We start from the raw sequence: 20,488 nt of genomic DNA, 5'->3' as shown, positions 1-20,488 counted from the left end.
AGTAGATGAGAGTAAACCGGTTGATGTGGTGTGTATGGATTTCAGCAATGCATTCGATAAGGTTCCCCACAGTAGGCTATTGTACAAAATGCGGAGGAATGGGATTGTGGGAAATATAGCACTTTGGATCAGTAATTGGCTTGCTGAAAGAAGACAGAGGGTGGTGGTTGATGGGAAATGTTCATCTTGGAGTCCAGTTACTAGTGGTGTACCACAAGGGTTGGTGTTGGGTCCACTGCTGTTTGTCATTTTTATAAACCACCTGGATGAGGGCGTAGAAGGGTGGGTTAATAAATTTGCAGACGACACTAAGGTTGGTGGAGTTGTGAATAGTGATGAAGGATGTTGTAGGTTACAGAGAGACATAGATAAGCTGCAGAGCTGGGCTGAGAGGTGGCAAATGGAGTTTAATGTGGACAAGTGTGAGGTGATTCACATTGGTTGGAGTAACCGGAATGCAAAGTACAGGGCTAATGGTAAGATTCTTGATAGTGTAGATGAGCAGAGAGATCTCTGTGTCCATGTACACTGATCCTTGAAAGTTGCCACCCAGGTTGACAGGGTTGTTAAGAAGGCATATAGTGTTTTAGCTTTTATTAATAGAGGGATCGAGTTCTGGAACCATGAGGTTATGCTGCAGCTGTACTAAACTCTGGTGCGGTCGCACTTGGAATATTGTGTATATTCTGGTCACCGCATTATAAGAAGGATGTGGAAGCTTTGGAAAGGGTGCAGAGGAGATTTACTCGGATGTTGTCTGATATGGAGGGAAGATCTTACGAGGAAAGGCTGAGGAACTTGAGGCTGTTTTCGTTAGAGAGAAGCAGGTTGAGAGGTGACTTAATAGAGACATATAAGATAATCAGAGGGTTAGATAGGGTGGACAGGGAGAGCCTTTTTCCAAGTATGGTGACGGCGAGCACGAGGGGGCATAGCTTTAAATTGAGGGGTGATAGATATAGGAAAGATGTCAGAATGTAGTTTCTTTACTCAGCGAGTAGTAAGGGTATGGAATGCTTTGCCTGCAACTTTAAGTACATTTAAGTTGTCATTGGACAAGCATATGGACGTACATGGAATAGTGTAGGTTAGATGGGCTTCAGATTGGTATGACAGGTCGATGCAACATCGAGGGCCGAAGGGCCTGTACTGCGCTGTAATGTTCTATGTTCTAACTTGAAACATGAACTCTGTTTATCTCTCCACAGATGCTGCCCAGAACTACTGAGTTTCTCCAGCACTTCTTTTTTATTAAATCTATCCCCACATTCAGCATTAAGTTCAAATTTGGTCTGCACATTTTCTTAAGTACTCTGTACATCAGACATACATGTCATGATGACCAATTACAAAAGAACTCAATATTTTATGAAAACTCTAAGCTAAAATGTACAAGACCATAAGGCATAGGAGTACAAGTGGGCCATTCAGCTCATTGACTCTGCTCCACCATTCACAATGAGATTGTGGTTGATTGGATAATCCTCAAATCCAATTTTCTGCCTTTTACTCATAATCCCAATTCCCTTACTGATTAAAAACCAATTCACCTCATCCTTAAATATACCTTACGACAAGTGCCAATACCATCTGAGGTAAAGAATTTCACAGATTCACTACCACTGAGAGAAGAAACTCCTCATCAGTCTTAAATACGTGACCATTTATTCTGAGATTTTGCCATCTGCTCCTAAACTCTCCGACATGGGTAAACATGCATCTACCCTTTCAAGTCCTCTAAGAATCTTGTATATTTCAATAAGGTCATTCTTCCATATTCCAACAAACACAGGCCCAATCTATTCAAATCTCCTCAAAAAACACTCACTCCACACCCAGTATCCACCGAGTAAACTTTCTCTGGACTGCCTCCAATGCCAGGCAACAGTGAGGACTGCAGATGCTGGAGATCAGAGTCAAGATTAGAGTGATGCTGGAAAAGCACAGTAGATCAGGCAGCATCCGAGGAGCAGGAAAATCGACGTTTCGGGCAAAAGCCCTTCATCAGGAATGGTTCCTTAGATAAGGGGACCAAAACAGTTGACAGTATTCCAGCTGTGGTCTGATTAATGCGTTGTATAGTTTTAGTAAACTTTGTCACTTACGTATGCCATTTCCTTTGAAATAAAGGCTAACATTCCATTTGTCTTTCCTATTACCCACAGAAATTGCATGCTAGACTTTTGTGATTCATGGACAAGGACTCTCAAATCCCTTATTTTCCAGAGCTTTATGCAATCTTTCTCCATTGAAATAATGTTCAGCTCCTCTACTTTCCCTGCCAAACTGCATCACCTCACATTTCCCCACACTACATTCTATCTGCCAATTTTTCACCACTTACTTAACCTGTCGATATCCTTCTTTGTATAATTCTCATTTCTTGCCTTCCTATCCATTTTTGTAAAATCACAAATCTGGCAGAAGTACATTCACTTTCTTCATCCTAAATTATATGATATTTTAAATAATTATGGCACAGCACTGATTACTGTGACACCACTACTTACATGTTTCCATCCTGAAAATGGTTCCCATATCCCAACTCTCCATCTTCTAATGGCTAGTTACTCCTCTATCCATGCTAATCTACTACTTCCAACACCATTTGGTCTTATTTTACTAGTAATATAACGTGTGGTATTGTCTTACACATATTCTGTAAATCCAAATAGATTCCAAACACTGCTTTCCTTTTGTCTGTCCTGCATGTTACCTCCTCAAAGAATTTGATAAATTAGTCAGGCATGATTTCTTCTTCAGGAAGGCATGCTGATGTTGCTTGGTCATATTATGTTTTTCTAAATGCTCTGCTGTTACAGAATCTTTACATTTTCTCAATAACAGATGTTAAACTAACTGGCCTATAGTTAGCTGCTTTTGTATCCTTTCATTTTTAAATAAAAGGTGTTACATTGGCAGTTTTCCAATACTCTAGGACATTTCCAGAAGCTAAGGAATATTAGTACCAGTGCATCCACTACCTCTGTAGCTACTTCGTCTAATATCCTAGCATACATCTCATCAGTACAGAGGACTTATTGATTCTTAGACTCATTAGTTTGCCTAGCAACCTTTCTCTAGCGATGGTTGTTGAATTTATTAAATTGGAGAGGATTCAGAAAAGAGTTATCAAGATATTGCTGGGAATGGAAGGTTTGAGTTATAAAGATGGGCTGGATAGGCTGGGACTTTTTTCATTGGAGCATAGGCGATTGAGGGGTGACTTTATAGAGGCTTATAAAATCATGCAGGGCACAGATAAGGTAAATAGCAAGTGACTTTTGCCTAGGGCAGGTGAGCTCAAAACTAGGGGGCATATTTTTAAGATGATAGGAGAAAAGCACATGTCGGGCAACTTTTCTACACAAAAAGTGGTTCATATGTGGAATGAAATGCCTGAGGTCGAGTTGAGTTACAACATTTAAAAGACATTTGGATAAGTACATGAATAGGAAAGGCTTGGAGGGTTATGGGCCAAACGCAGGCAAGTGGGATTAGTTTGTTTTGGTAACATGGTCACCATGGACTAGTTGGATTGAAGGGTTTGTTTCCATGCTGTATGACTCCTCCCTTTGTCCCTTGATTATTTAATTTTTGTTTGAATGCTATTACTGTGAAGATTGATGCAAACTATTTAATTAGTACCTCTGCCTTATTATTTCTCTATCCCCATTCTCTCAGATGCCAATGTTCACTCTGGCTCCTCTTTCTTTCTACATATTTGAAGAAGCTCTTGTCCTCTGTCTTGCTATTACTTCAGGTTTACCCTTAAAGTTTATCTTATCCCTTTTATTATTTTTTTGGTCACCTTTGGTTGGTTTTTAAAGCTTTCCCAATCCTCTGGTTTATCACAACGCTTTGTTAAATTGTATGTTTTTTCTTTCAACTTAATGCTATCCTTGACTTCCCTGGTTAACCACAGTTGATTTATACCCTTCTTAGAATCCTTCTTCCTCACTGGTCTATATCTTTGCTGTGAGCCATGAACAATATTCTTAAATACCTGCCACTGTTCCTCAACTGTCTTTGCTGCTAAGCCTTTTCCCAGTCCACTCCTGCCAGATCTGCCCTCATTGCTTTGGAACTGTCCTTATTTAAACTAAGCATAGTTGGTTTCTGACCCAAGTTCCTCCTTCTTAAACTGAATGCTAAATTCTACCATGTTATGGTCACTGTTTCCTAAGGTGTCTTTTAGTCAGACATCACTTATTAAAGCTGCCTCATTACACATCACTAGATTTAAAATAGCCTGATCCTTGGTTGGATCCAACCAACATGTCCTTCTAGGAAACTGTCTCAAATACACTTTATGAATTCTTCCTCATAGCTACCCCTGTCAATCTGACTATCCAAATCTACATGAAGATTAAAGTCACTCATGATTAATGTACTTCAGATTACAATGGGATCTTGATCAGATGGGCCAATGGGCTGAGGAGTGGCAGGTGGAGTTTAGGTAAATGCGAGGTGCTGCATTGTGGGAAAGAAAACCTTAGCAGGACTTATGATGTAAAACTTGAAAGGGTTCAGAAAAGATTTACAAGGATGTTGCCAGGGTTGGAGAATTTAAGCTATAGGGAGAGACTGAGTATGCTGTGGCTGTTTTCCCTGGAGAGTCGAAGGCAGAGGTGTGACCTTATAGAGGTTTATAAAATCATGAGGTACACAGATAGGGTAAATAGACAAGGTCTTTTTCCTGGGGTGGGGGAGTTCAGAACTAGAGGGCATAGGTTTAGGGTGAGAGGGGAGGAATATAAAGGAGATCTAAGGGGCAACTTTTTCACACAGAGTGGTGTGTGTGGAATGAGCTGTCAAAGGAAGTGGTGGAGGCTGGTAAAATTGTAACATTTAAAAGGCATCTGGACGAGTATATGAATAGGAAGGGTTTGGAGGGATATGGGCTGGTTGCTGGCAAGTGGGACTAGATTGGGTTGGGATATCTGGTTAGCATGGGCAAGTTGGACCAAAGGGTCTGTTTCCATGCTATACATCTCTATGACTCTGTGTGCTCATGATCTTCTGATTTATTCTGTCTCCTGCTATTTGGTTACTGTTAAACTCTATAGACTATAGATTACTCCTACCAGTATTTTCTTTCCCTTTTTATTTTCCACCTCCACCCATATGCATTTATGTCTTCCAATACAAGATAATTTCTTGCTATTGTACTTATTCCATCCCGTACTAACAATGCTACCTCTTCCTGTTAGCTTGTCTTTTCAAAAAGACACATACCCCTGCAAACTTAATTCCTAGCTTTGATCTCCTTATAGTGACATCTCCATAGTGGCTCTAAAGATCATATCTTTATCCTGTATGTGTGGCGTTAATTCATTTATTTTGTTCTGAATACTACATGCATTCAAGTAAAGGGTCATTAATGCTACCTTTTTATCAATCTTTTCCTCCTTTGACTCTAATTTACTGCAGCTTTTCTTCGTTTGTATACTCTGTCCCTTCCAGCCCCACTCTGGTTAACATTATCCAAATAGCTGCTCTATAATTCTGCAATATTCTCCTGCTTCGTGAGGACTCCACTTCCAAACCCTCTCCCTCTCTAATTAGTTTAAACTCCTCTTTACAGCTGTGGTTATTCGATTTGCCAGGACACTAATCCCAGCATGGTTCAAGTGAATGCCATTTCACAGAATAGCTCTATTAGGATCATAGAATTCCTACAGTGTGAAAGAAGGCCATTCGGCTCATCAAGTCCTTATTAACCCTCCGAAGATCAGCCCACCCTCTTATCCTATCCTTGTTCTGTGCATTTTCCATGGCTAATCCACTTGGCCTGCACATCCATGGACTCTATGGGCAATTTAGCATGGCCAATCCATTTAACCTGCACATTTTTGGAATGTGGGAGGAAACCGGAGCACCCGGAGGAAACCCACACAGACACAGGAAGAACGTGCAAACTCCACACAGACAGTCACCCGAGAGTGGAATCACTTTCATTCCTATCTCAGTGGTAGTGTCAGTGCCCCACAAACTGAAACCCATTCCACCTACACCAATCTTTGAGCCAAGCATGTAACTCCTTGATTTTATTTATCCTGTGTCAGTTTCCCCGTGCATCAGGTAGTGGGAAATTATTCTGATTTTCTAATTTAGCTCCTAATGGTTCAGTGTTTCAGTAGAACCTCCTTTCTAGTCCTACTATTATTATTGGTACCAACACAGACAACAATGATTGGATTTCTCCCCTCCATCTCCTAGGTCTTTTCCAGCCCACAGGAAATATCTTTAACTGAAAACAACAAATGCTGGAAATCAGAGCAGTTCAGAGAGCATCCATGGAGAGAGAACAACCTAATGTTGATTCCAGATGACTCTTCATCAGAGCTGACATGAAGTGTGGAGGGTGCAGCATTTATGCAATATTTGGGAGTGGGGGTGATGGTGTTGGTGGCAGTGGTGGGGTCTGGCACCAGACAGACAATATTGCATTTGGACTCCCAGTCACGGCATCCATTTCCTACTTACACAGTCTCCTATTACATTCTATTTCCTCCCCAACTTGAAAGCCTCCCTACACTAAGTAGTGGTGGTCAGTTTGTTCATCCTCCCTGCAGATACCACTCTTGCCCACACAGGTTGCAAGAACCTAATAATGGTGAGACAGATTCAGGGGCCAAGGTTCCTCATCTGTAACCCTTGGGTCCTCATACCTTGGGATCTCCCATCCACCGCCTCCAACCTCATAGTCCTACAACCCCGCGCCACCCGTTTCTACCTCCTGCCCAAAATCCACAAAACTGACTGCCCCGGCCAACCCATTGTCTCAGCCTGCTCCTGCCCCACTGAACTCATTTCTGCATACCTTGACACGGTCCTGTTGCCCTTCGTCCAAGAACTCCCCACCCACGCCATCCACCTCCTCCATGATTTTCGCTTCCCCGGCCCCCAATGCCTTATCTTCACCATGGACATCCAGTCCTTATACACCTCCATCCCCCATCATGAAGGCCTCAAAGCCCTCCACTTCTTCCTTTCCCACCGAACCAACCAGAACCCTTCCACTGACACCCTCCTTCGACTGACTGAACACTCTGAACAACTTCTCTTTCCAATCCTCCCACTTCCTCCAAACCAAAGGAGTAGCCATGGGCACCCGCATGGGCCCCAGCTATGCCTGCCTCTTCGTTGGATATGTGGAACAGTCCATCTTCTGCAGCTACACTGGCACCACCCCCCACCTTTTCCTCCGCTACATCGATGACTGTATTGGCGCTACCTCGTGCTCCCACAAGGAGGTTGAACAGTTCATCCACTTGACTAACACCTTCCACCCCGACCTCAAATTTACCTGGACCGTCTCAGACTCCTCCCTCCCCTTCCTAGACCTCTCCATTTCTATCTCGGAGGACCGACTCAACACGGATGTTTACTATAAACCAACTGACTCCCACAGCTACCTAGACTACACCTCCTCCCACCCTGCCCCCTGTAAAAACGCCATCCCATATTCCCAATTCCTTCGCCTTCGCCGCATCTGCTCCCAGGAGGACCAATTCCAATACCGAACAACCCAGATGGCCTCCTTCTTCAAAGACCGCAATTTCCCCTCAGAATGGTTGACGATGCTCTCCACCGCGTCTCCTCCACTTCCAGCTCCTCCGCCCCTCCAATCGCCACTAGGACAGAACCCCACTGGTCCTCACCTACCACCCCACCAACCTCCAGATACATCTTATCCTCCTTCGTCATTTCCGCCACTTCCAAACAGACCCCACCACCAAGGATATATTTCCCTCCCCACCCCTATCAGCGTTCCGGAAAGACCACTCCCTCCACGACTCCCTCGTCAGATTCACACCCCCCACCAACCCAACCTCCACTCCCGGCACCTTACCCGGCAACCGCAAGAAATGCAAAACTTGCACCCAAAACTCCCCCCCTCAATTCCCTCCAAGGCCTCAAGGGATCTTTCCATATCCGTCAGAAGTTCACCTACACCTCCACACACATCATTTACTGCATCCGCTGCACCCGATGTGGCCTCCTCTACACTGGGGAGACAGGCCACCTACTTGCGGAACGTTTCAGAGAACACCACTGGGACACCCACACCAACCAACCCAACCGCCCCGTGGCTGAACACTTTAACTCTCCCACCCACTCCACCAAGGACATGCAGGTCCTTGGCCTCCTCAATCGCCAGAACATGGCATCACGACGCCTGGAGGAAGAGCGCCTCATCTTCCGCCTAGGAACCCTCCAACCACAAGGGATGAATGCAGATTTCTCCAGCTTTCTAATTTCCCCTCCCCCCACCTTTTCTCAGTCCCAACCCTCAGACTCAGCACCACCTTCTTGACCTGCAATCTTCTTCCCGACCTCTCCGCCCCACCCCCTCTCCGGCCTATCACCCTCACCATAACCTCCTTCGACCTACCGTATTCCCAACCCCCCTCCCCCAAGTCCCTCCTCCCTACTTTGTATCTTAGCCTGCTTGGCACACCTTCCTCATTCCTGAAGAAGGGCTGTTCCTTTGATGCTGCCTGACCTGCTGCGCTTTTCCAGCAACACATTTTTAAGCTCTGCTCTCCAGCATCTGCAGTCCTCACTTTCTCCTCATACTTACCTCACCCTAAGTAACACCTTCCTGATCACAGACCAATTTTGAATTAACTAGTCTGAGGGGTTTAACCATTTTCTGGAGCCAAGGATCCATGTAACGTTCACTTTCCCTGATGTGGTCTAATGTCTGCAACTTGCAGCCAAAGTTCCTCGAGGTGTAAACACGTACTAGAGATGTCTCTCTCTGGATCATATTGTTACCCAGCACCTTCCACATGTTGTAACAGCAACACATCACCCATGCTGCCATCACTATTATATTGGTATAATTTGTAATTTTATTACTCAAGAATCCACCATGCTTTTGAGACTTAACTGTAATGCTAACATTTTAAACCAAAAATAATCATCAGTATCAATCTAATACCAAAGGAGTTTATTTTTTAAGGAAGAGAGAAGAAAACACTGGATAAATAACCACAAATTAAAAACATTACATTTACATTAGAAACAGAAATATTTACCAATTCTACTCACCTTCTTTCTTTGCACTCACATAATGCTATGGTTTGTGATGTTACTCGGCCGCCAGTCTCACTATGAGTAAATTACTCAATCTTTTATCCTGTTATCCTCTCCTTTATCCTCTCCTACTCAACACAGTTTATTTTTTCTGGAGTGAACCTTAGTTAAAACATCTCTCCCACCCACTTTGCAATGAATTTCCAATTTTGTGTTCTCACTTGGCCTTAGTTTTGCTCTGCTGACATCTTATGCATACCAACCGTACTCCTTAAGGTGCCTTTAGGAGGTTTAAAGTGCCCTTTGGGATTGTCAAAAGTAGATACAAGTGCACATTAATGTGCATAAACTTACTGGAACTGTCAACTTCACTAGAATGCAAAGGTAATTGGAACTGTGAAATGGAAGCTAAAGGTATCAAAACGTATGGGAAGAGAGCAGAAGCATGGCATTGAGGTAGAGGATAGGCTGTGATCATGCTGAGTGGCAGAGCTCCTATTTTCTATGTTACTATATTATAGCAATATAAGAAACAGGATAAAAGCAGTCAAAACAGGAGGCTAAGTCTTCATTCTCTCACCTGATAACCCTTCTGCAAAAGGAATTCTGCCAAATAGGAGCCATCCTAAAGAAGATGAAAAAAAACAAAGGTAAGAAATTTGGAATTTTATTCAAAATCATGATTAATTAAAAGTTAAGATATTTTTCATGTTGAAATAATCCAAAAAGTAAAATTAACCCAGGGGTTGTGTTGTACTAATACACAGACGATCGACCAATCAAGCTGCCTTACTGTGGGACCTAGAGTGGGATCTAGAAATACTCACATGCCCCTCTGTCCACATTGCCAGAATTCACTTAAGTTCTTTGCATTTAGCTGAGCGCGCTGTGGTCCCATGGGGAAAGTATATACATTCCAATACACACACACAAAATACATTCCTGGCCTTGTTTTTAAATCCCATACCTGACAAACAGGAAAAATCCAGAAGAGGGAATAAAATCATTGTGTAAGGGCTTCAGGACTCTGGGACAACCCTTGCAATTATGTCACAGAGCTACATCTCATTGTGCATAAATGGCACAATGTGGGTGGAGTTAAAAAAGCTAGAAGGAACTCTCTGGACGGAATACTAGAATGAGATTTTCTGGAAGAATTACAGAGAGCACAAGGACATGAACACATAAGGAAGATAAATTTGTCCTTCCTTAATGTAACTATAAGACCAAAATCTGGCATGTCTACAACTGTGTGTTTAACCATATTTAGTATTAATACATAATAAATAGTGTTCTTCAAAATCTAACCCTGAAGACAGTTGCTGACTTTAACTTCTCCTTGAGTAACTGGGCTCCAATGCAAACTCAAAGAGAGTAATTTAACCACCTACTAAAAAAAAATAGAAGCAGTGATCCTCAAACCAGCATTATTAATCATGGTATCATGGCTCCAAAATCTTCCTCTCCCACTAGTAAGAGGCAGAAGTATACTTGATATAGTAAACTGGGGTCCTTCTGCACAGTTAGGATTCCAATGTTATTTTAATTGGTAAAACACAAGGAACATGGAACTTGGAAATACTACCCGAGAACCCTGATGAGTTTGGGTTTAGTCCAGACAGCATATCAGATATAAAGTGCCACAATGTCAACAGAATTGCAAAGGTGGTCTTTCAGAGTTGCACAGGCTGTGATTTTTCTTATCAATGATTTGTATTTTGAGATTTTAGCAACTTGTTCATAAAGGTGGAAGAGTTTGATGGCTTCACCAATCATACGAGACAACTCTGTAGCCACAGCAGCATCAGTGCTGGAAATACTGACAGTCCAATCATGCCAAGAATCCCAGGTAAAGCCAGAGGTGGAGATCATTCTGGGGCTTGTGAGGGTGAGGCGGGGAGAGGGGGAATGACTCTGGGGTGAGAGATGTGATTCAAATAGGCCCAGAAGGCCAACAATGATTGATCCATGTTCTCCCACTCTTTGCCTGATACCAGGCCATGAGGCCTGCTAGGCTTTCCCATCAAAAGGGCCATCTGTGACTTCTCAGCTGTTGAATCAATTTGTGGAAATATGCAAACATAGCAGGAAAATCTCAGACTATGGCTCACATGTCACATCCATGCAGCACAAGTGCTGAATAATTACCATATTTGACAAGAGAGGATCTAACTATAATATATAACTATATTCATTAGCATTGCCATTACTGATTTCCCACACTATCAACATACTGGGGGCTTACCATTGATCAGTTTGGCTACCAAGGACAAGAGTGAGGCTGTAAATGCTGAGGTGAATAACTCACCTCCTGATTCCTCAAAGTCTGTCTACCATCTACAAGGCATAAATCAGAGCTGGAATGAAATACTATCCTTCACTTGCTTGCTTTTACAATACTCAAGAAGTTCAACATCATCCAGAATAAATCAAATAAAATGTTATGATAAAAAGAGTCATGTCGCACACGAAACATTAATTCTCAGTCTCCACTGATGCTGTCGGACCACTGAGTTTCTCCAGCACTTTCTGTTTTTATTTACTATTCTGAACAAAGCAGTCCATTTGGTGTTCACCAACTTAAACATTCACTGAAACACAGTAGGAATGGTGTACTAGATGTAACTCACCAAGTCTCCTTTGACAGCATCTCCAAGCCCATAATTTGTAACACAGGAGAGGGCAAAAGGTGGATGGGAACACCCCCACTTGCAGTCTCCCTTCAAGCCAAACACCACCCATCATCAAACTATATCACTATTCTTTCACTGCAGGATCAAAGTCTGGAAGCTCACTTTCCAGCAGTAGTGTGTGGGTGTCCCTGCGTACGATGAAGTGGTCCAAAAAGATGGCTCATCTTCCCTACGGTAATTCGGGATGCACAATAAATGTTGACATTGCCAGTGAAACCCACATTTCCCACGGAAGAATAAAAAATACTCATGAGCATCAATTGACCCAAGGGCTAGTGAGCTGTCCAATACCTCCTCAGTCATTGATAAAATTTTAGATAGGTTTGGGGAGGGCAGAGCAACCTGTTGGATTTTACACACCCCTCTTCCTTCAAATCTGGAATATAAAATCCAACTCAAGGTAAACCAAAGATTAAGCAACAGGGAAGAATAGTTGAAATTATTGTGCTTGGTACTAATATTAATGTAGCAACTATCATTCAAATAACCAGTTGCTTGAAGCAGGACAGTCTTGAGAATAGAAGGTAGTCAGTCCTAAGGCAGTAGCTTTGACTTCTCCTGACTGAGACTGCTTACTATACAGTTACTCATTATCAGTGGCCAAAACAGGGAACATTAGTACAGGATATTGAAATGCAAGCCAGAAGCCTGTCTTTTATCTTGGAACAAACATGAGAGCAAGTTATCAAGCTCCCCCTTCAAAAGCAGGAGGATCTGCACGATGACTGTCTGAAGGCTTGTTTCCCTTTGGTTATCAAGATGTACAACCGAACTCTCCAGCCAGCCGTGTAAGCTGGCTGAAGATATCAAGTTGTAAAAAACACAGTCTCAATAATGGACCAGGAAAGGCACACAGGGACTTTCCACCAGTGATATACAATTATTCAGATTTGAGCACTGACTGAATGCAGCCTTCCTTAAAGAGATATTCTGGTGCTTTTAATGCTGAATTGAATTCTTGCCTGAGATTGTATCATGCAGATGAGCAAAGCATCAGTAGCTGTGTCACTTAACTTTTTGTAGATAAGACCGGTTCATTAAAAAATATCTAGGCATTTCATGTTTCCTGCAGACTCTCATGCTCCATCCCTGCCTCATGCTTACTGTATATGCTTCAGTAATGGTCAATCTCACATAAATTTTATGTACAGGTCAATACTGCTTTTATCCAAAAAGTACCAACTTATTGTACTTGCTGATGTCAATCTACTGTAGGTAGATGTTCAACTCTATGTGCCTGGTCATATAAACACATGACACCAAGGCTCCCACCTTACTGCTGCGTGCTGCATTCCTCCCAATCCCACCATCTATTCTGGTAACATGGTATCAACAAAGACTGGCAGTAGCACAACCCAGTTCATGTTGTTGAGATTACAGAGCAAACAAATAATTTTGCAACATCTAGAGAAATTGAATATTGGAGCAAAACATTTGAAACTCTCTCCAGAGTTTAGGCAGGGGTCTAAGAATAAAAGTACAGAGTGAAGAATAGCAAGTGGTCGTAGGTAGAAGATAAAGTTGCAAAATATGCCAAGGAAAATCACAGTGGACTCTCAGTTTCTTGAGCAATAATCCAAACTTTCATCCTAAAGCAAGGAAACAAATTAGACATTGCAAATTTCAAACCAGCCCAAGGTGGAATACCAGGTTTGTGAAAATAAACAATCTTATAATGTGATAAAAGACCAAGATATCACAGTCTCCTGGTAGAACTTGCTGATAGGATTATCACATTTCAGCAGCTTCTAATCAAACATCAACAAAAGACTGAATACAAATGGTCATATATTAGGAACATTGATGAGACTCCCAGGTGGCACAGTGGTTAGCACTGCTGCCTCACGGCACCAGAGACCTGGGTTCAATTCCCGCCTCAGGCAACTGTCTTTGTGGAGTTTGCACGTTCTCCCAGTGTCTGTGTGGGTTTCCTCCGGGTGCTCCAGTGTCCTCCTACAGTCCAAAAATGTGCAGGGTAGGTGAATTGGCCGTGCTAAATTGCCCGTATCGTTAAGGTGTAGGGGAATGGGTCTGCGTGGGTTGCTCTTCGGAGGGTCGGTGTGGACTTGTTGGGCCGAAGGGCCTGTTTCCACAATGTAAGTAATCTAATCTAATGTCGATCTGTTCAATGATTGTCTGATGGGATAAAGATTAATTCAATGGTGACGTTAAAGAGAAAATCCTCCCAAAACAGCAATTCCCAAAAGGAATAGTTGTCCAAGTTCACAATAAAGAATGAAGGATGATGGTGTTGGAATGTAGCTGAGGAAAGTTTGGGACTTCTGCCTAAGGTATTATGCAAAGAGGTCTTTTCATCTGGAACATGTTCAGATCACACCTTGTCGATGATGTTGTTGGTGAAGTTAGATCATAAAACAACAATATTGCAATGGTTCTTGGTGCTCTACCAAGCCTTGTTCAAGCACTGGATGTCTCTCAGAAACAGCCCTGCAAAAATGGAATGAAAAAAATGTGGAATAACTGGGTCATCAGAAGAAGGGAGACAGCGATTGTGGGGGGCAGCATACAAGCTCTGATCTTATCAATCTTGTTTGGGTTGCAGAGGTCTGGGATGAAATCAGAAGAGATAGTCAGCAAATCATTCAAGAAATGTGGGATAACCAATGTATCTGATGGCACAGATGATGATTATTTGGAGAATGATATGGCTGCTCACAAAAAGAATGCTGATGAAGATGACATTGACGACCCATACAATGTAATGCTCCGTCCTACTATATTGGAAGTTTTTCTGTACTATGAGAAAAGCTGGTGAAATTGTTTCCTTGGCATTTAGTTTCAATGAATTTGGTTAATTTAGTGAATTTGCTTTTCAGAAATTAATGTGTGAGATTACTTATTTACTCATTTGCACCACATTGGAGTGTGGGGTTGGCAGGAATAGTCTGTAGTGTGGCAGCTATGATAGCAAGACACTGAGAGAAGATTGATTTCAACCCCTACAAAGTGTGTAAAATTCCACTCCATTTTTTTGGCTAAAAATGTAGTCTTAGAAACTAAACTTTACATGAGTATATATAAAATATTTGGTGATCCAATCTCAATGACATTCTTTATCTCTACCACTTCTGCCACAAACATTCTATTCCTCTTATCTTTGTGCACCCCAGCCATCCCATTGTGCCACCATTGGCAGTATTGCATTTGTCAATCAATCAAATCTTCAGGCTCCAGAATTCCCTCTATTTCTTTAAGACTGAATTTCCTGGTCACTCATCCTCATGGCTTCTCCTTTGACTCAGCATACATTCTATTCAAATTACATCTCTGAGTTGCGTTAGGAGCATTTTATGTTAATGCATTGTATAAATGCACCTTAGATTTGTTATTCCAAATTTCCAGATAATATAATGTTTTAAAGACAAAAACATTAAATGATCAGGCATTAATTGATAGAAAAAAACAATGAACCTTGTATGAGACCTATGATGAAAAGTTTATTCAGTGTCCAAAGTCACCAAATTATTCCTTAATCACTTCAGTTCGCTGAGAATAGACAAAAGTCACTCAATTTAAGCAAGGAAATTCAACTCAAAAAGCTGATGGACACTCAACTGCTTAAGCCTCTATCACAGGCTGCTTAAATTTTTACTACGTAACAGGTTCCAAGATTGAATTGAACATTATATACCTTCATTTTAAATCCTTCTCTAATGATATTTTTTACATCCAAAGCTTAGCTGATGCAATTGCATCTACACACTCATTTATGAAAATGATATGCTACACACATTTTCAATGGATTTTGGTGCTTGGTAGCTCTTGAAAACTTGCTACACAATCACTTATTACAACTAAACATGCAACCAAAGTTTTGTACATTTCTGAGGGTACGTTACAAAGTGACAAGATTAACTACATATAAATTAACACTGACTGTACAGCACTATGTTGTTTGGTTTACTCAAATTTGAAGTTCAGAGACCTCAAGGATCCAATTTAATAGCTCAGTCTTTTTTTTCTTAATGCTGCAAAAAGAAAAAGAAAAATTTGCCAAGTTTCCAGGCTAACAGAAGTCAGGAGTTTACAAAATGACAACTAACCCTGATGACAAAAGTCAAGTGGAAAACTGTCACATTTTAAATTAGCTAACACCAGGTTTGTTTTGTGCTGATGTTGAGTTTGTCTAAGATGATTAAAAATTCAGATTTCTCCACTCTTTATCAAGTTGAAAAAGACAGTGTATATTGCTGATGTAAGAGGGATCATAAAACAAACTTGTCAGACTCCTTCCTACAACCTTTGCTCAGACTGCTTCTCAGAGTTTCCATTTACACTGGAACATGGAGGCACAGTGCTGGCATCAACTTCCTTTTTGTTTTATTTCCTATTCTCCTACAGGAGTACTGTTTTGCAGATAGTGCAAAGGAATAGCAGAGAACAAAAGCTCCAAGCTAAATAGGCAGAACAATTCACAGAAATACATAGTGGCAACACTACTGGACCAGCAATCAAGAAGTCCATGCTAATATTCTGGGGACATGGGTTCAAATCCCATGATGATAGATGGTGAAATTTAAATTCAATAAAAATCTGGAATTTAAAATCTTAATGTAACATCTACTCGTTGTCATAAAAAAACATCTGGTTCACTAATGTCCATATCCAGTCTGGCCTGCATGTGACTCCCAACCCAAAGCGATATGGTAGGGATGGGTACTAAATGCTGGCATAGCCAGCAATGCCCCACATTCCAAATGAATTTTACAACTTCAAATGTAAAATTTGAATGTTACATATTTTAAAATGTGTAAAATATTTTAAAATTTACAATATCACTCACAACTTTGATTATGTTGCTTTCAGCCTTTCATTCAGTCCCAAAGACCTTGAGGAGTTAATGGTGGGCTTCCTTTTGGACTGTGCAGTGGTAGGGGTCATGTGTTCAAATCAGAATGATAAGCTTTGGTGAATTGGTGCAGTGTGCATCACAGGTTGTACACAATGCACTAGAGTGCCCCCTGGTGCAATGGGCAGGTGTTTCGTTTGTTAGAACGACGCCAGTCAGGTGGACTACTTTTGCCTTTATGGTATCTCAGTGACAAAAAGAAGTTTAGAGATGACACCATGGGAGAAGGAGGTCAGAGCTTAGGTGACAACAGAGTGGGACATAGCTGATGCAGCATAGCAGGTAGTCTTGAACTTGCAGATAAAAATCTACAAGAATTTCTTACAATGAAATGAAAGGATACAGACTGACTAAGCAAAATCAAGCAGCTGAATTGGGAACAGAAATTAATTCAATGCAGCCTTTCTACCCTGGATTATCTTAGAGGAAGTGCAAGAACTGAAGGGGAGATGCTAAATGGTAATCAAATAAGGTCTGGTAGAGGTGACTCAGCTGACTATACTTAAATATGTAGGAGAATCAATGTTTCAGACCAGAGTCCTTCATCCTGATGAAGGGGTCTGGCCCGAAATGTCGATTCTCCTGTTCCTCGGATGCTGCCTGACCTGCTGTGCTTTTCCAGCAACACACTCTTGACTCTGATCTCCAGCATCTGCACACTTCACTTTCTCCCACTTAATTACGTAGGCCTCAAATATGAGTGCAAAGTACCAGGGAAAGCTGCGGAGTGAAGGAGTCTGACGTCAACAAAAGATGTAGATGGCAATTTTGCAAACCAACAAAAGTAGTAATATTCTAAAAGGTAAAAGGTTTGAGGAGATGTAGTTGGGTGTTAAGGAATATCATAAGTTAGCACAATCAGGCAAGATATATTTTTAGAAGTTGAAAGAAAAGAATGGTTGGGTTGAAGTGATCAGGTGGAATAACGATGTTAAGGAAGACGAGAATATAATGCTTCATCAGTAACCAAGACCTCAAAGATGGCAACATCTTGGGTGATAGCAAGGTCAAATGGTTGGTTATAAGAAGATAGATGTGTACGTGTGACTTGAATGTTCAGGGTGAGGCTTTATGGAGGTGAGGTCACAACAGGAATACCTAATAAAAAACCCTATAATTGAACTGCTGGATCTCTTTCAGGTTTAAAGCAGGCATTGTTTGAAAATTTCCCACTAACATCAACTTCATTGCTAAAAGCATGAATCACTCTGTGCACGGAGTAACTGAGTAAATAATTATTGCAGTAAATTCAGTATATCAATTATTCTTTGTGCCTATTATGCGTGTAGAGCACAACCTCTATCCAAAGAAAGTGCAATCAAGGTGGATGGTAAAGATTCAAGATACAAGTCATTGAGCAAATGGGTATCATTTCTTCCTATTTCACAAGCAAATTACTTGAAAGTATCATTTTATAAGCATTTAGAGGGTGTAACCAGCTCTTAAATGCACGTTAAAAAATCAATGAAAATATTTTCACATGGAATTGAATGATAGTCTAGCCATTATGGAACTAGATTGTGGAATTACACATGCCTGGACAAGAAATGTTCAGCTATCATCTAACTACTATACTTAAACACTGTCTTATTGACGGATCTTCAGCAACTTATGAACAGAGATGATAGCAGACTGGCATATTATACTGTTTGGCAACAGAAATTATTTTCAAAATGCTATCAAATTACCCAGATGTACAAAACTTAAAAATAAATCAGAGATGAATCAACTAGTACAAAATTTAAAAATAAATCAGAGATGAATCAGTTACACTTATAATGCGAGACATTCTAAAACATCAAAAAGGGAAGAAATTTATATTTTATATATGTATGTATATATGAGTCATAGCATCACACAGCATAGAAACATGCCATTCAGCCCAACTCATCCGTGCTGACCAGACATCCTAATCTGACCAACATTTGGCCCATATCCCTCTAATCACTTCCTATGCGTATATCCATCCAGATGCCTTTTCAATGTTGCAACTGCACCTGCCTCCACCACTTACCTTGACAGCTCGTTCCATACGGGACACAACTCACTGCGTGAAAAAGTTACTCCCTAGGTCCTTTTTAAATCTTTCCCCTCTTAAACCTATGCTATCTCACAGGGAAATCAGGACGGCAAAAAGGGGACATGAGATAGCCTTGGCAAATAGAGTTAAAGAGAATCCAAAGAGATTTTATAAAGTACATTAAGGGTAAAAGAGTAACTTGGGAGAGAACAAGGTCCCTTAAAGATCAACATGGCTGTCTATTTGTAGAACCTCAGGAGATGGATGAGATACTATGTGTGTATTTTGGGTCAATATTTACTGTGGAGAAAGTCATGGAAGTGGGGGAACTTGGGAAACAAATAATGATGTATTGGAAAGAGTTCATATTAGAGAGGTGGTGGTGTTGGAGGTCTTAAACATATAAAGGTAGATAAAACCCTGGAATTTGATCAGGTGTTTGCAAGAATTTTGTGGGAGGCTAGGGAAGAGATTGCTGGGCCCCTAGCAGAGATATCAACAGCCACAGTGAGGTGCCAGAAGACTGGATGTTGGCTAATGTGGTGTCGCAATTTAAGACGGGCTTGTAAGGAAAAGCCAGGGAACTACAGACTGGTGAGCCTTATGTCAGTGGTGTATAGTTTGTTTGAGGGACAGGATTTACATGCACTCAGAAAGGCAAGGATTGATTAGGGATAATCAACATGGCTTTGTGCATGGAAAATCGTGTCACTAACTTGATTAGGTTGTTCTTGAACAGGTGACAAAGAAGATTGATGAAGGCAGAACAGAAGATGCCATCTATATGGACTTCTGCGAAGCATTCAACAAGGTTCAATATGGTAGACTGGTCAATAAGGTTAAATCATACGGAATACAAGGGAGAGGTAGCCAACTGAATACAAAATTGGCTTTAAGATAGAAGAGAGAGGGTGCTGTGTCAAGTGGTGTGCCACAAGGATTGTTGCTGGGTCTACTGCTTTTCTCATTGATTTGGTTTGGAATATGGGAGGTATGGTTAGTAAGTTTGCAGATGAAACCAAAATTGGTGGTGTAGTAGACAGTGAAGATTATCTCAGAGTACAACGGGATCTTAATCAGCTGGGCCAATGGACCAAAGAATGGCACATGGAGTTTGATTTAAATAAATATGAGGTGTTGCATTTTGATTATGCAAACTAGTGTAGGACTTATACAATTAATGGTGGTGCCCAGTGTTGCCGAACAAAGAGACCTAGGGGTGCAGGGACATAGTTCCTTGAAAGTGCAGTCGCAGATAGACAGGGTGGTGAAGGCGGTGTTTGGCATGCTTGGCTTCATTGGTCAGAAAATTGAGTACAAGAGTTTGGACATCATGCGTGGCTGTTCAGGACATTGATATGGCCATTTTTAGAATACTGCGTACTACTCTGGTCACCCTTCTATATGCAGGACATTGTTAAATATGAGAAGGTGCAGAAAAGATTTATAAGGATGTAGCTGGAACTGGAGAGTTTGATCAAGAGGGAGGGGCTGAATAGGCTGGGAGCTTTTTTTCCCCTGGAGTGTCGGAGGCTGAGGGGTGACCTTGCAGAGGTTTATAAAATTATGAAGAGCATAGATAGAGTGAACAGCTAAGGTGTTTTATGTAAAAGCAGACCTGGAACAATTTGTGACAGAGAACATAAAGTACTGAGAAATTACTCATGATTTGGATCTAAGAATGCCTTCTACTATTTTCCTCAATCTGCTCCTATCACTGCGATTCCTTAAAATATTCAATCCTTGCTGTGTCCAGTAAGGCTTTCTGCATTAACTTCGTTGAGAGGTTTTTTAATATACGAGCTAACCCATAGGGAACAACAGGGTCAAATCCAATCCTAACCTCACCCAGTCATT

General features: G+C 41.4%; 1 protein-coding gene across 1 annotated transcript in view; it reads right to left on the bottom strand.

The window, feature by feature from the left end:
- gmds (GDP-mannose 4,6-dehydratase) overlaps window positions 1-20,488 on the bottom strand; it is a 647,649-nt gene that overhangs the window by 533,255 nt on the left and 93,906 nt on the right. The window contains exon 2 of the mRNA XM_043719391.2: window positions 9,629-9,673. Coding sequence (XP_043575326.1) covers window positions 9,629-9,673 — 45 coding nt within the window. The remainder of the gene's footprint in view (window positions 1-9,628; window positions 9,674-20,488) is intronic.

This window comes from Chiloscyllium plagiosum, unplaced genomic scaffold (assembly GCF_037043375.1).
Source record: "Chiloscyllium plagiosum isolate Xiang-an unplaced genomic scaffold, Cpla_swu_hap1 HiC_scaffold_34, whole genome shotgun sequence".
Lineage (NCBI taxonomy): Eukaryota > Metazoa > Chordata > Chondrichthyes > Orectolobiformes > Hemiscylliidae > Chiloscyllium > Chiloscyllium plagiosum.
This window is presented reverse-complemented; position numbering and strand designations above follow the sequence as displayed.